The sequence below is a fragment of the Lutzomyia longipalpis genome, chromosome 1, assembly GCF_024334085.1.
Source record: "Lutzomyia longipalpis isolate SR_M1_2022 chromosome 1, ASM2433408v1".
Taxonomy (NCBI): Eukaryota; Metazoa; Arthropoda; class Insecta; order Diptera; family Psychodidae; genus Lutzomyia; species Lutzomyia longipalpis.
The window spans coordinates 20,222,601-20,237,520 of NC_074707.1; the positions used below are offsets into that span (position 1 = coordinate 20,222,601).

The 14,920-nt window shown below is 36.0% G+C and overlaps 1 protein-coding gene across 5 annotated transcripts in view; it reads left to right on the top strand.

Annotated features, from left to right (window-relative positions):
* The window catches only part of LOC129796238 (spectrin alpha chain, non-erythrocytic 1), a 35,663-nt gene that overhangs the window by 8,899 nt on the left and 11,844 nt on the right, over positions 1-14,920 (top strand). For 4 of the 5 annotated variants that reach the window (XM_055838026.1, XM_055838050.1, XM_055838034.1 and 1 more), the window contains exons 2-5: positions 9,317-9,489; positions 9,892-10,563; positions 10,659-10,846; positions 11,490-14,889. In XM_055838026.1, the coding sequence (XP_055694001.1) occupies positions 9,317-9,489; positions 9,892-10,563; positions 10,659-10,846; positions 11,490-14,889 (4,433 nt within the window). Of the gene's footprint in view, positions 1-5,136; positions 5,844-9,316; positions 9,490-9,891; positions 10,564-10,658; positions 10,847-11,489; positions 14,890-14,920 lie in introns of those variants that run through there. The other variant, XM_055838041.1, reaches the window with a different exon arrangement.

Here is a 14,920-nt window from a genome sequence, read left to right on the forward strand (position 1 = left end):
ATTTTTCTTCCTTCAGCCCTTTTTTGTGCACCTCTTCTACAACCCTCTCATCGTAGGTACAAAAAAAAGTTCATACAGAAAAAAGTTCATATAGAAAAAAGTCCATATAGAAAAAACGCTCAGCTCATGCGGCCCTTCAAGTGATCACCATGAGCGCTCGAAAGCAAATGATCTTATGAAAGGGAGGAAGGTCCTCCTTGCATTTCGCTTACCCCCGAATTTGCACCAGTCCGCGCGCCATCTACGTTCCCCTCAAAAGAGGAAGGTACGGAACTCTTGGATTTTTTCATCCCTTCAGAGATTGTATTACTATATAAAATTATTATACAATGGTGTTACTTTCGTTCTCCGTATTTGATGCAAGAGGGCCATTGTTTTTTGTGGATGAGAGTGCATCATTTCTTTCTCTCAATCCAACAATCTGACCAACGTGTACCACTACAACGTTAGCCAGGCAGGGGCATTTTCATCTCTGTTTTTCGGCGTTCGCTTCCGTGTGCCTGAGAGAGACATACCCACAGCTGTGGATAGTGAACACAGCGTGAATACAGCATGCCTTCTCGGCGAGCACAGTACGATGTTTGCCTATCGAGATACAAACATCCTATCCCTTTACGGGCGGTACCGTCTGTATTCGAACCAGAGACTCTATGGACACAACTCGAGTGTTCTATCCACTGCTCCCTGGGCCCTCTTCTGAGGTCATCTTTTTGCACACTATTGTATTTTCTTAACTATTATTATTTTTTTAACATCCATTTTGAGCACAATAATAGGGTGACAGTAGCACTATTCTAAAAATAGAATTTTAACATTCAGTGGCAAAGGAATGTCATTGTAAAAAATTAAGGGTGCAAAATGGAGGGTTTCAAGGCGAAAAGAAGAAGTGGAACAAGAAAAATCTGTGTGCCAGATGTGAAAACGAACCCCTCAACAACATTCGATGTTGTCTTTCCATTAATACCTCAAGAAATTTTGCACAGATCTTAGGGTATTTTCTGAAGGAAGGAAAGACTCGTAAATGGTGATCTTCTCTTTGTTTTTAGTGAGTCATAAAATAAATTCTATTATAAAACTTCTTGGAAAATGGAGAAAAGAAATCTATTTATACGGGAAGTTTATTCAAGTGTGTTCATTTCCAATTAAAAAAAACTAAAACTCCATGATGATGATTAAGAGTGAGAATTAATGCGTTTGCTCAGTGAGAGAGTGAGAGAGAGTGCAAGAAGTGGAAAATTTATTTTAATATTGAAGAATACGAGACCAGGGTGGAAAATTGACGATTCTAATGTAGTTATTGCCTCATAAAATACGAGTTATATATCCTCCTTTTTGTACATAGCACTGTAATTCTTCACATTCCTTTACCGTTTGCTGGAGATTTTCTCTGCTTCAGATTATTCCTTTTTGTGTCTTACAGAATTCTGAGAATATTTGATATGTTCTAGTACATAAGTCAGACGTCTCATATGCTAAGATTTTATTATGAAAGCTATCAAAATTAATTTCCTCCATAATACTAAACACATGGAAGACAGTTTTGGATAAACGTTGTTGTTGATTCAACAAGACGGTTTCCTCTACTTCCTTTTATATCAAAGGAAAAAATCTGAGCCTGAACTTCAAAGAGAACGTGATGCAAATCTCATTCTTTAAAATAGTTTGTAAATGAAAGGTAAATAAATAAGAAGAAGACACTGTAAGCTCTGATTGGTTGATCAATACGGATAACGATTTTTCATTGGCCGTTACTGTCTTGTAAGGGGTAGGACTTCTGTGCAAGGTTAATTTGAACAGAGTATACTCATTTCTCTATGATTTGTCTTATGATTCATTATTTTAACTATTTAGTAAAACCATGACACTAATTTTGATTTCTCCAAACAGATTTGTTTTTTTTTTCTCGAGATCTCTGCAAATTCTTCACAAAAGGCCAAAACTCTTCATTTATTATTTACAAAGAGTTTGCAAAAACATATAAGAATGTGCATGCTTTTTTGTCACAAACTTTATTAGTCGCGCGTGCAGCATTTAATGCTGGATCTTGGGGATTTTCAAGATATTTTTTAAGTGAATAATTTTGAAGGAAATAATAAATTTTTCGGATTATTTCGGGTTTCATCTTCTCCCGAATGTTCGGAAGACCAAACAAGAATTATGGCGACTCCTCTTTGTATATAGTTTATTTAGCAAAAATATATAGATGAAACAAGACCTTATGTGTATTGTTTACTACATTCTTGCAACGGGAACTGTTGTAGAAAATTTTACTAAAAAGGAAGGGAGAAAGAGAAAGAAGCGAGACCCTTTTTTTTCTCAAGAGTCACAATTCATGGTTTTTTTTCATTGTGTATTTTTCTCATTTAAATTGCATGAATAAAAATATAAAATGTCTGTGAAGAGATCACAATAATAAGTTCACAAGAACTTCTCATGCTCTTCTACCACCACATACAGGAAAATTACTTTAGTTATGCTACCAACTATATATAATTCTATTTCAGTGCTGAGGGGAACTCCCATAATCATTGCACATTTACCTTCTACTTATATATTTGGCTTCAATGGAAAGTGAAGCATGAAATAAAGAAAAAAAGCAAAAGACATTCTTTCTCGCGAAAATTCATCCAAGAGAGATTTTGCATTCGACCTTGGTTTGGTGGAGTGTTGTGTGCTCCAATGTATTCGTGAAGTCTGAAAGATCACTCAAAAAAACTCTTACAAGAGTCTTTTGTATATATACATACATTTATGTACATCTATATGTAGAATAAATAGAGGTACATTCATAAGGTTTAGTCATTGTGTACAATAAGAAATTTTCCTAGTAGACCAACCTAGTATGTATATTTTTGTTAACATAATTCTCATGATGTTCACAAAACGATAAAAATGGGCAGTAATGGAATACTCTGAAGAATACGTTGTGTATGGTAGTATGGTGGTATGTTTTATTATGCAAATTGGAATAAAAAAGCAAGAAGACATAATCCAGCATTTAATGGAGTTTAACGAAAGAAAAAAATTAGACAGATACTTGAGACAAGATAAATTTTTGGCAATTAAATTAAACATGACTCTCGTAAACTTTTATCCTGATTTTTCGCAGAGACAGAGGTTGTTTTTATTTAAATGGAATTCTTCAGTGTTGAATAAATGTCAGTGTTGTGAATATGTGAAGAGGGAAATTGAATCTTGAATTGAATGATTTGTATTGAATAAATAATATATTACTCACCAAAGTAAATATACTCACTTTTCACTGTTTGAATAAATCAATGAAACCAATAAAAAATCGGGGACAATTTCACAAAAAGTAGTAAATTAAAACAAAGTATTAGTGAAGAGTTATTTTGGCATATTTGTCTAAGGATCACGGAGTAATAATTTTAAATAAAGCTAAAAGTTTCTTAAAAACCATTTTTCCACAAAATGAATTTCCTATATTGCAACTAAATAATTAGGTACCTACCTATGTGTTTAATTTGGTGACAAAAATTAAACAAGTGGAATAAAATGGTTGGATGATAATTACATGGATGATGTAGTGAGAAATATTATGGTTTAATTAACTACCTACTACAGGTGGGTGTATGAATATTACGGGGAAATAAAATATTTTCATTGGCAATTAAAATAAATTGAGCATACTCAATTACCTTGTTTTTGCTCTCTTTCTTTCTCCCAAGTAGCTAATCTTTTCTGTAGAATTTGCATTATTGATAATTTTATTTACTAAATGAAATACAAACAATAATGTAAATACTTAGAATTCTAACGTATTAAATTACCTACGGCAAATTCTTTAATAAGTAGATATATGTTTATGATATAAAGAGAGACCAAGAGCTGCAATATAATTTCGCTGAGAAACAAAATGACATTGTTGTGTGAATTAAAAGAAAAAAAAATGAAACATTATGGAATATGAGAATGTAATTGGATACTTAATTAGGCACAAGTCAGTCTAGTGGATTATATGAACACGTATGGGGCACAATGTCTGCAAAAATTTTAAGAAATATAGATGACAAATGAAGGAGATGGTTCTGATGAAATATTGTGGACAGGGGAGTAGCCAGAAATCTGTTCAAGAAGGATTTAGAAATCAAGTTTTTTTTTATTAAAAGATCATTAAAAATTATTTAAAAAGAAAGACTTGATAATCAATAGATGCTTCTTTATTACCGTTTAACGTATATTTTTATCTTTTAAAGTTTCTCTTAAAATGTTTGACGTTTTTTTTTCTAACGATTGATGTTTCTTTGCTAACGTTTAATATTTCTTCGTCAACGTTTAACGTTTTACGTTTTACGTTTCTTTTCTAATGTTTGATACTCCGTTTCTAATCATTGTCGTTTGTTTTCTAATATTTTGAAGATTTTATTTTAACATTCGATGTTTTCTTTCTAACGTTTTATACATATCACAAAAAAAATCGTTAGAAAATTCGTTATCGCTCAAACTTTGGTCAAACCAATTGAATCAATTAATCTTTGAGCAGTTTTTGTCTCAATCAAATGTTTATTGGGAACGTTGTGTGGAATGTGTGAAAGTATTAAATAAAATGATAATATACTTTACACAGCTTAGAGAAAATCCTTGCCCCCGCTTGAAACATTCCTTCCCTCTTTACTATCTTATCGCAAAAATGAATATTTGCGTTTTGTGGTCTCTTTTAGCTTATGAATTTCGTACTCTTCCACTATATATGCGTGTGTCTTTGTATAGAAGAGGTGTATCAATTTAAAATATATAAAATCTTTTTTTTTTAATAATTTAAAAATTAATTCAATATGTTGGAGATTATATATCTGGTGTTTCATCAATGAATGCTTTGTGGTTTTTTATGTGAAACCTTGATGATTGAGGAATTTGATACGATTTTCTCACATATAGTTTTAACTAATGTAAAGCAATTGACACACAGGGACATGTAACTTCTGAGAAAATAAAAATAAATGTAATGCTCTAATTGATTCATTGAAAAAACTTTCGTATCTCCCTATGTATTTAGCACCAACATTTGATATCAGTTTGCCTTTCGTCTTTATCAACGTATATATCTCTCACTCTTATATATATTTCACACATTCCCATAGGGAGTTGGGTGAAATTTACCGCGAACGATATTCAGTTGAGGTGCGATCTCGTCACCAGCAGTTACTGTCGTTAATAGAAACTTAAAAAATCGAAAGAATCACAGCTAAAATAATATTTGTGTCTGTGAGCGCTGTGAAGAAAAAAAAATCTTTTAGTTTAGAAGAAAAAACCGGAAGATTTGTAAATTTTCAATAAAATATATAAAAGTTGTATTCATTTGAATTGGAATTCAACTTTATGAGTCACGGGGTGCGGTATTCCACGCACGAATTTCAAAATAAATAAATTTGCACTGTGAAACCGGACAATCAACGAGAAGAATAAGAAATTCCCATCGCATTTGTGCGATCACATTTCTCTCATATGCTATGCTTATAGCGGATCCCATGTAGTGGTTTTGTGTGCCATTTGTGTCAATTAAATTTTATCATCAGTTTGAATGAAAAGTGTTGGAAAATCGTGTTTGAATATTTAGTAAAACACACCACAAATGCTATACGCGTTTTGGCATAATAATACAAAGTGGTGATGATAGTGAGGAAGAGAGATACAAAAGGAAACAAAGAAATGGTGAAATGCAATAAAATACAATAAATAAACTACTTTATTATCACTCACAATATAACTTATATTGGTGAAGAAGATTTATGACTTTTTAAAGTGTGGAAATTACAGTGTTTTTTTTTGGGTAGAAATTTTAACACATTAAGAACCGAAGAAGATGTATTCAAGACGATATGGTAATTGATGTTTTTTCTTTACTAATTACTTCGTTTTTTTTGTTTTTAATTTACTTCCTTTTAGTCGATGGCATCAGCCAGAAAATTTTTAATAGGTATTTCTTTCTTATTTTTTGAATATATCGCGCCTTACGCCATGAGGCTATTTTTATCGTTATCAGAGGCCTTATCAGTGTTATTGAAATCGGCGGCATTCCCGACACTCATAGTATTTTAGCTGTTTGAAATAGAGAAACTATATTCAGACATCTATCTTATGTACATAAAGGTAGTTTTACTCATGAGATTTCCTTTAGTTTTTTTTCGGCTAATTTTACCTGTGTTAAGCTTTTCTTAAAAATGAATCCATAAACTCTTTTAATCAGCCTTAAATTTAACTAGTTTTTCATTTATGGTTTTGTAGAAGATGGCTCCATTTATAGGACCACAATTATGTGCCATCGAAATTTTTTTTTTCATAAGTCATTCAGCTCTGAAATTCTTATTCTTTCCATATGAATTAAGAAGTGAATGTAAAGTCTTTTTTTTGCACAGTGGCTTTATTAGGTGTGTGTGTATCTGCGGCTCAATTTGCATTTTTCAATAGGTAAAGAAAATTGTGATTGTGTGCGAAAGTAAATAAGAAAGAAAAACTAAAGTAAATAGAGATGAATGTGCTGTAGTCGCTTTAATTTATCATTCACAGTGAGTTTCTTTATATACCACATGCTCGTGAATGCCCACCAAAGCGAAAAGATAACTCCGTTCCGAGACATCTAAACACAATTAGCATCAATTTAACAAAACAATTGATGGGATATCGCTGTGATGCTTTTTATTCGTCAATATTGATGATACCAATTTAGAAAAGACAATTTTATTAAATGTTTTTACTATCTTTATAATTTGTCATTGAAGTTTGAAAGAATTTAAGAAAGATGTTTTGCGCAAAAATGTGGAGAAAATCTTTGAAATTTAGAAAAAAAGATCGAAATATTTCGTTTTATTACATTGCTAGAAGGCCTGATGAAGGAGCCAAGAATGTCATGGTCATAAAAATAGGAAAATACCAGAAAAAATCATTGAGAATTCTTTAAATTGCCATCAATTGCCGGCTTCAAATTGCAAATACGAAGGCATTAAATTGCAAAATTTCACTACATTAATCATACTAGAACTTTAACATTGTTGCTTCCCCACATCAAGTGGATGGATTTAGTGAGTTTTGAAATTCAATAAAGTTCCATGGAGAATGAGAGTGATAAATATTTACTCAAGAGATCATCACACAAGCACACAGCCATATAAGCTGAATACCCCATTTATCTAAGCTCATTTCGTAACAATAAAAAATGTATGTATACTTGGTTTAATATTGATACACATACAGTATACGTGATGATAAGAAAGCGCACAAACCATGTGATCCAGAAGCCAGAAGAATTTATCTATGGCGTAAAAGATGGACTAGTTGTGTGATATCATACGCAAAAATAAAATAATTGCAATATAAAATGCGGTAAAGCTTGCGGATTAAGACAGAATCGTTGGTATATAAATAAATCGATTTATCACTGCCCCAGTCCATCATACCTCCTATATATAGAGGTATGCATAATGTACCTACCTTAAATTACCTAACTCTCCTACATGCAAGTCACAGCTAATTTTCACCTAAAAAACTTTTCATTGAGATAAGAATATTTTTTTGGCTTCTATGTACACAAATTTGGGTATATTGTTAAGGGGGAGTGTGAAAAATTTTCTTGACAATGTTGCCGCGAGAACTGTTCATGGCCATGAAAAGAAGACCAATATTTACTTAATCGATCACTAATTTCACGCTCAATGACAATACATAACACGAAGTTCCATTTTATTCAACACATTCCCTCGTTTTTAATTGTCTTCTTTTTTTTTTAAATGAATGTGGCAGAGGTTGTAGAACTTTTTTCGCTTTTAAAGCTTTCAATTTTAAGTTCTCTTCAATTTCCTAATTAGTTTTCTGAGAATGGTATTCACACCCCTAAAGATACTTTAAAAGAACCAAAAAGAAGTAAATTAGGCAATTGAATGAATCGTTGAATTTTTTAGCAAAAAAAGAATTTAAGTTAATCAATGACAGGAAACTATGAAGAGAAATCAGAAAGTTAAAAGAAAAGAAAATAGGCCCAGATAGGTGGAAAATAGAAGACTGAAATTAATCAGATGAAGAGGCGGAAGTAAATCAGTCAAAACGATAGAAGAAAATCACTAAAAGGAAGTGAAGAAAAACCATAAAAAAGAACAGTTAAAAGATTAGTAGAATATTAGCTAAAAGAACAGAAGTAATTCAGTTAAAATAACAGTAAAAAAACAGTTAAAAGGACTGAAGAAAATCAATTAAAATAACACGTATGTAATTAGGTATTAAAACGTAATTCAATCCGTCAAAAGGAAATAAGTGAAAAGAGCAAAAAAATCATTCAAAATTGTCGAAATTAATCAGTTAAAAGCACCAGAAAAAATAGTCAAAATAATAAATGAACTTTTCTTGAATTTTCTTCCACTAATCTCAATTGATTTATCTGCCAAAAATCAATAAAATATATTTAACCTTTCACAAACTCTTTTATCCAATTAGTGCTCTACGGGTATTTAAATGAATCACAAATTAACTGAAAAGAAAAACTTTGGCATTGCATTTTGTGGCTGAATCGCTAAAAAAATAAACTTTCACGCTAAATATGTGATTGACTCGTTGTGGGACAATTTTTCACGAGAAGACCCCTCCAAAAAAAGAAGGTTTGTGAGGCAAGTGAAGTATTTTTTGCTTTAATGATGTCAAATGCATGGAATTTGGGTGGAAAGAAAGACGAAAAAAAATTCACGGAAAAATGAAAAGAAAATTCTTCCCCAAAAGCTTCAAGGATTAGATTCTAATCTCTTTTTTGCAGCAATATTGATGCAGGGTTTTGTTGTTATCATAAACCTTGGCTATAAAAAACTTAAAATACTGTTCTCTCGCACCTAGATTCGTGGGTGCCTGCCTATCATGTTGCCTCTGTGTGTGCGTTTTTCAGGTGATTCCATGAGAGAGCATTGGGAGTGAAAAGTGTTGTAAATGTACAGATGTAGTGTAGAAAAAAGAGAAACAAAGTTTAATAACATTTAATACACTTGAATGCATTATGATGTGTGAGAAAAAATGAAGCATGTGAGAGAGATAGAGAAATAAATATGCGCGAGAGGTGAATTGAAAGGCAAAAAAAATGCAAGATTCACCTGAATATGAAATTGTAAAATGTAAAGTGTAAAAAAAAATTAAGAGAGCACTTCAGGTGGCACGGAAGGAACTAAATTAGACAAGAGAAAAAATTCTTTAATAGGCTTGTTGTTCTTATTGGGAGAACATCTCCCCTACTTCTTGTTTAAATTCACAAATCACATGCTAATTGTTCTTGCATATGTTCTTCTTTTTTATTCTATGTTGGTGCGCACGTGACAATAATAAGGGGGACAATATGAACCGGGTGGGTATTCGAGTCAGGTGCAACAGAGGAGTAACATGACACAGCGCGAGGGAATACACAAGTTTGAGAATGAGAGAATTAAGACACTGCAGGAGGAGCGGATGCACATACAGAAGAAAACATTTACGAAATGGATGAATTCCTTCTTGATAAAGGTAATTTGCGGTAAAAAATTACAAAAAAATCTAAGAAAATTATTATCTACCTGAAATGAAAGTAATAACTTGTTAGGTTAGTTGGTTAACGCGGTTAACGCACGGACTTTGTATCCTGAATGATGTAGGTTCAATTCCCGACTGGATAGAAACTTTTTTCCTTTTTCCCTGTCTAGGTTTCCATGTCTTTTAATTTAAGGAAAAATAATCCATCTAAAACATAATTTTCATTAAAAATTCAACGAAAAAAATTTCTGCATGTGCAAAAAAAATATTTTCCAATATTTTAATAATTTTCTTTTCACTTTCTACATGTAAGTGAGTGAAGCTATTGTCACGTTTTATAACAAACCGTGCCTGAGTGTATGTATTAGTTTTTTTGTTGTTATTTCTTTTTCACAGGCAAAAATGGAAGTTAATGACCTCTTTGTGGATTTGGCCGATGGAATAAAATTGCTGAAATTACTTGAAATAATTTCGGGTGAAAAATTAGGAAAACCAAATTCGGGACGAATGCGTGTGCACAAGATTGAGAATGTGAACAAAAGTTTGGCTTTTTTGCACACAAAAGTCCGCCTTGAGTCAATTGGGGCGGAGGATATTGTCGATGGGAAGCCACGGCTGATTCTCGGTCTCATCTGGACGATTATTTTGCGATTCCAAATTCAAGAGATTGAAATTGATGTGGACGAGGAGAATGAATCGAGTGAGAAGAGATCGGCCAAAGATGCACTACTGCTGTGGTGTCAGAGGAAGACTTATGGGTATCAGGGGGTACACATACAGGACTTTACGGGCTCCTGGCGCTCGGGGATGGGCTTCAATGCGCTCATTCATTCGCACAGACCTGACCTCTTTGACTACACCTCACTCACACCGGGGCGTCACATTGAGAACCTCAATCATGCCTTTGATCTGGCCGATCGGGAGCTTGGTATCCCCAAATTGCTGGATGCTGAAGATGTGGATACAACTAGGCCGGATGAGAAGTCGATTCTCACCTATGTGGCATCGTATTATCACACCTTTGCACGCATGAAGAATGAGCAAAAAAGTGGGAAACGAATTGCAAATGTGAGTTTTGTGTGGAATTTTCAGAGATTCTTCTCAATTAATTTTATTTTATATGATTTATTAAATTAATAAAAATAAAATAAAATATTCTCTAGATTGTGGGGAAATTAATGGATGCAGACCGGAGAAAGATTCACTATGAGAAGCTCACAACGAATCTTCTCGAGTGGATTCGCCTCAAGACAGATGAGCTCAAGCAGAGAAATTTCCCCAACTCCCTCGAAGGTATCCAGAAAGAGTTGGTCATCTTTAAGCAGTATATTACGATTGAGAAGCCACCAAAGTGAGTATTTTTTACATTGAAGTTGGTTCTTTGCAGAGAGACGTTTGTAATAGGATTTTTAATGTTCCCACAAAGACTTTTTTTACTAAAAAAATCATGAGTAAATAGAAATATTTTTTGAATTCATTATATAAACTGTTCAAATAAACTTTTCACTGAAGCTCCACCTTTTTGTGACGTGGAGGAAAAGAATTAGCCAATGAAAAGGCTTTGTCTGAATTTGTCAGCCAATCAGAGCTCAAATTCTTCTTCTTATTCATTTATATTTCATTTAAAAATTACTTGTCGATCAGATTTGAATTAAATTCTATCTAATTTTTAGGGTTTAATGTGACAGATTTTAGTTTTAAATTAAGTAAAAAATAAAATTGTTTAGAATGAATTTTCTCATAAAAATGTTATAAGCATAAAATGCAATTTAAGACCTTCCAAACTCTTCATTCTCTTTATGCAAAATAATGTGTCATTTTATGCTATAAGAATTGCATAAAAATGAGATCATTTTCTCCATAAATTCTCTTATCACGACAAAAAGAAAAAAAAGTAGTGATATGGAAAGAAGGTAGTCTCAACGGGTAAAAGAGCTCAAATGATATGGCCTCTTATCTTAATTACGAAAAAAAATCGTTTTTTTTTCCAACAGATATAAGGAACGAAGTGAAATTGAAGCTTTGTATTTTACCATAAATACCCTACTTAAGTCCCTGAATCAGCCACAGTATATGCCGCAGGAGGGACAATTGGTGAATGATATTGAGAAGGCATGGCAAATGTTGGAAGATGCCGAGCATAGGCGGGAGGTTGATTTGCGCGAAGAATTGCTGCGGCAAGAGAAGTTGGAGCAGCTAAATTATAAATTTGAAAAGAAATCCGTCCTGCGTGAGGGATACCTCAAGGAGATGATTCAGGTGTTGTCAGATTCACGCTATGGGGCGAATTTGCGACAGGTTGATGCCACTGTGAAGAAGCACGAAGCCATTTCGGCGGATATTCTGGCACGTGTTGAGCGTTTCAATGATCTCACCGCAATGGCGGATGAGTTGAGTCGTGAGAACTACCACGGGAAGGAGAGGGTGAAGAAAAGGGAGGAGGAGGTGCTCAATAAATGGCAGAAACTCCTGGATCTCCTTGAGAATCACAAAAATAATCTCACGCAGATGAGTAATTTGCTCAATATGCTGCGGGAGATTGATGCCACAATGTCCACAATGAAGGAGCTCCAAATGCAATTTGCCTCTGAGGATGTTGGTCCACATCTTTTGGGTGTTGAGGAGCTCCTACAGACGCACGCTCTGCAGGAACTCCAAGTGACTGCCCTTGGGGAGAATCTACGACGCTACGTACGACAGTGTCAAGCGCTGAAGCAGACAAATCAAAAGGATATCCCACTGCTGTTGCAGAAGATGGACGAACTGGATGAGACGTATAAGAATTTGCAGAAACAATCAGCTGAGAGACGTGCAAAACTCGACGATGCCCGAGATTTCTATCAATTCATCGAAGATTATGACAATGAGGAGAGTTGGGTGATTGATAAGCAGCGTATCTGCAAGGCAGTCATATCGGCAAAGGATCTTCGGGCAGTGATGTCACTGCAGCAGAAGCACAAAGCACTCGAAGATGAGATTAAGGTGCGAAAGCCAAAGCTGACCCAAATCACCGATTCGGGTAGGCGATTAATTGAAGCCAAGCACACGAGATCAGCTGAGTTGCAACCACGCATCGATGCACTGGAGCAACATTGGAAGGCACTCGAGAGTCTCGTGGAGTTCCGGAAGCGTCAGCTTGAAGATGAAATTGAAGCGTATCAATTCTACACGGATGCCAATGAGGCAGAGTCGTGGTTGAATGAGAAAATGGCCCTAATGGCATCCACGGACTATGGGGTCGATGAACCATCGGCACAAGCATTGCTGCAGCGACACCGTGATCTTCAGGGTGAATTGAATGCCTACTCGGGTGATGTGCTCAATTTGCGGCAACAAGCTGAGAATCTCATAAAGGCGGGTATTAACAATTTGGAGCTATCTGCTGAACCGGAACCCCCAGTGCCTGAAGTAGAGCAGGAAGAGTGGGTGAATGAGAAGAGGCTCGTACCCAAAGAGGTGTGGGAAGATGAGGAAGTTGAGAAGATTGAGCGACGTATGGTGACGGAGGAGAAGCTCTTCCCGCACGTGAAAGCGCTCTACGTGTTTGAGGGGCAGGGCATGAAAATGGCCAAGGGTGAGGTGATGATCCTCCTGAATAAGACAAACAATGACTGGTGGTCTGTACGGAAGATGGATGGCAAGGAGGGCTTTGTCCCTGCCACGTATGTGCGTGAAATTGAACCACGCACCGTGGCGTGTATTGTGCCGAAGCTGGAGAAGGTGAAGACGGTGCAGAAGGTGAAGAAGACGGTGCTAGTCAATCAGGTGGTGCCAGTTAAGCGGGTCCGTCCGACGAATGTGTCCCAAATCAAGCCACTCACGAAGCGTCGTCTCGTGAGTGATATCGTCGAAGGGGGTGAGAGTGTGGAGAAGAGACTGAAGAAAATCTGCACAACATACGACACACTCCAAGATCTAGCTCAACGTCGTCATCATCTTCTTGAGGACTCAATTTGCCTCTTTGGCTTCTTCCGGGAGTGTGATGACTTCGAAAAGTGGATCAAGGACAAGGAGAAGATGCTGAATAACAGCGATAGCAGTGAGAATGTTGAAATAGCCAAGAGGAAATTTGAGAAATTCCTCACAGATTTGTCGGCATCGTCAAAGAGAATTGATGCACTTGATGCAGCTGTTGAAGACTTCATCCAGCAGGGGCATTCGCAGTTGGACAAAATTAAGGCTCGTCAGAAGCAAATTCACCAAATGTGGGATCATCTGAACTACTTGAAGGCTCAGAAGGAGAAGAATTTAGCCGGGGCATCGAGTGTTGAGCTGTTCAATCGTACGTGCGATGAGGCAAAGGATTGGATGAATGAGAAAATGATGCAATTGGATGCGGCTGAATGGGGGAGAGATTTGAAGACAGTTCAAGCCCTTCAGCGACGTCATCAGAACTTGGAGAGAGAGCTGGCGCCAATACAGGAGAAAGTGAATCGTGTTAACCTGCTAGCGAGCTCCGTGAAGGGCTCCTACCCGTCAGAGAGGGCAAATGTGACGCAGCGTCAAAATGAAATTCAAGACATCTGGAAGAATGTGCAGAATAAGGCGAATGAACGTCGGGCACGACTTGAGAATGCCGTTGGGCAGCAAATCTTTGAGAATAGCAGCAAGACTCTCCTGTCGTGGGTTGAGGAGACAACGGGAGTCCTCAATGCGGACATAATTGCCAAAGATGTGGAGACAGCAAAGAACCTGCAGAAGGCTCATATGGATTTGGGTGATGAGATTCGGGCGAAGGATGATGAATTCCAGGAAGTTACCGCCCTCGGAGCCCAACTCTATCAAAGAAATCCCAAATTGAAGGAAATTGCCGAGATGAATGAGAATCTACAGCAGGCACAAGCAAATATTCATGCCATGTGGCCAGAAAAGCAGAAATTCCTTGAGAATTGTCTCGAACTTCAAATATTCAATCGTGAAGCTGATAAAATTGATGCAACAACAAAGAGTCACGAAGCTTTCATTGAGCAAAAAGACCTCGGGACGTCTCTGGATGAGGTTGATGCAATTCTCAAGAGGCATGGTGACTTTGAGAATACCTTGGAGGCACAAAATAAAATTCTCCGTGCTTTCAATGATAAAGCCAATCGTCTCATTGCTGGGAAGCACTACGCTGCGGATTACATTGATGATAGAAGAAATCAAGTGCTTGATCGTCGTCAAGCTGTCCGGGAAGCGGCACAGAAGAGAAAATACGACTTGCAGGCTTCAAAGGCTTTCCAGCAATTTGCAGCTGAAGTTGAGGATCTCGATACGTGGCTCAATGAGAAGATTAAGGTGGCAGGAGATCAGAACTACAAGGACTTGTCCAATCTTCCGCGAAAGATTCAGAAGCATACGGCTTTTGAGAGGGAGTTGCGAGCCAATGAGGGACAATTGCGTAACATAAATAAGGTAAATTTTTATTACTTTTAATTGTCTTTTA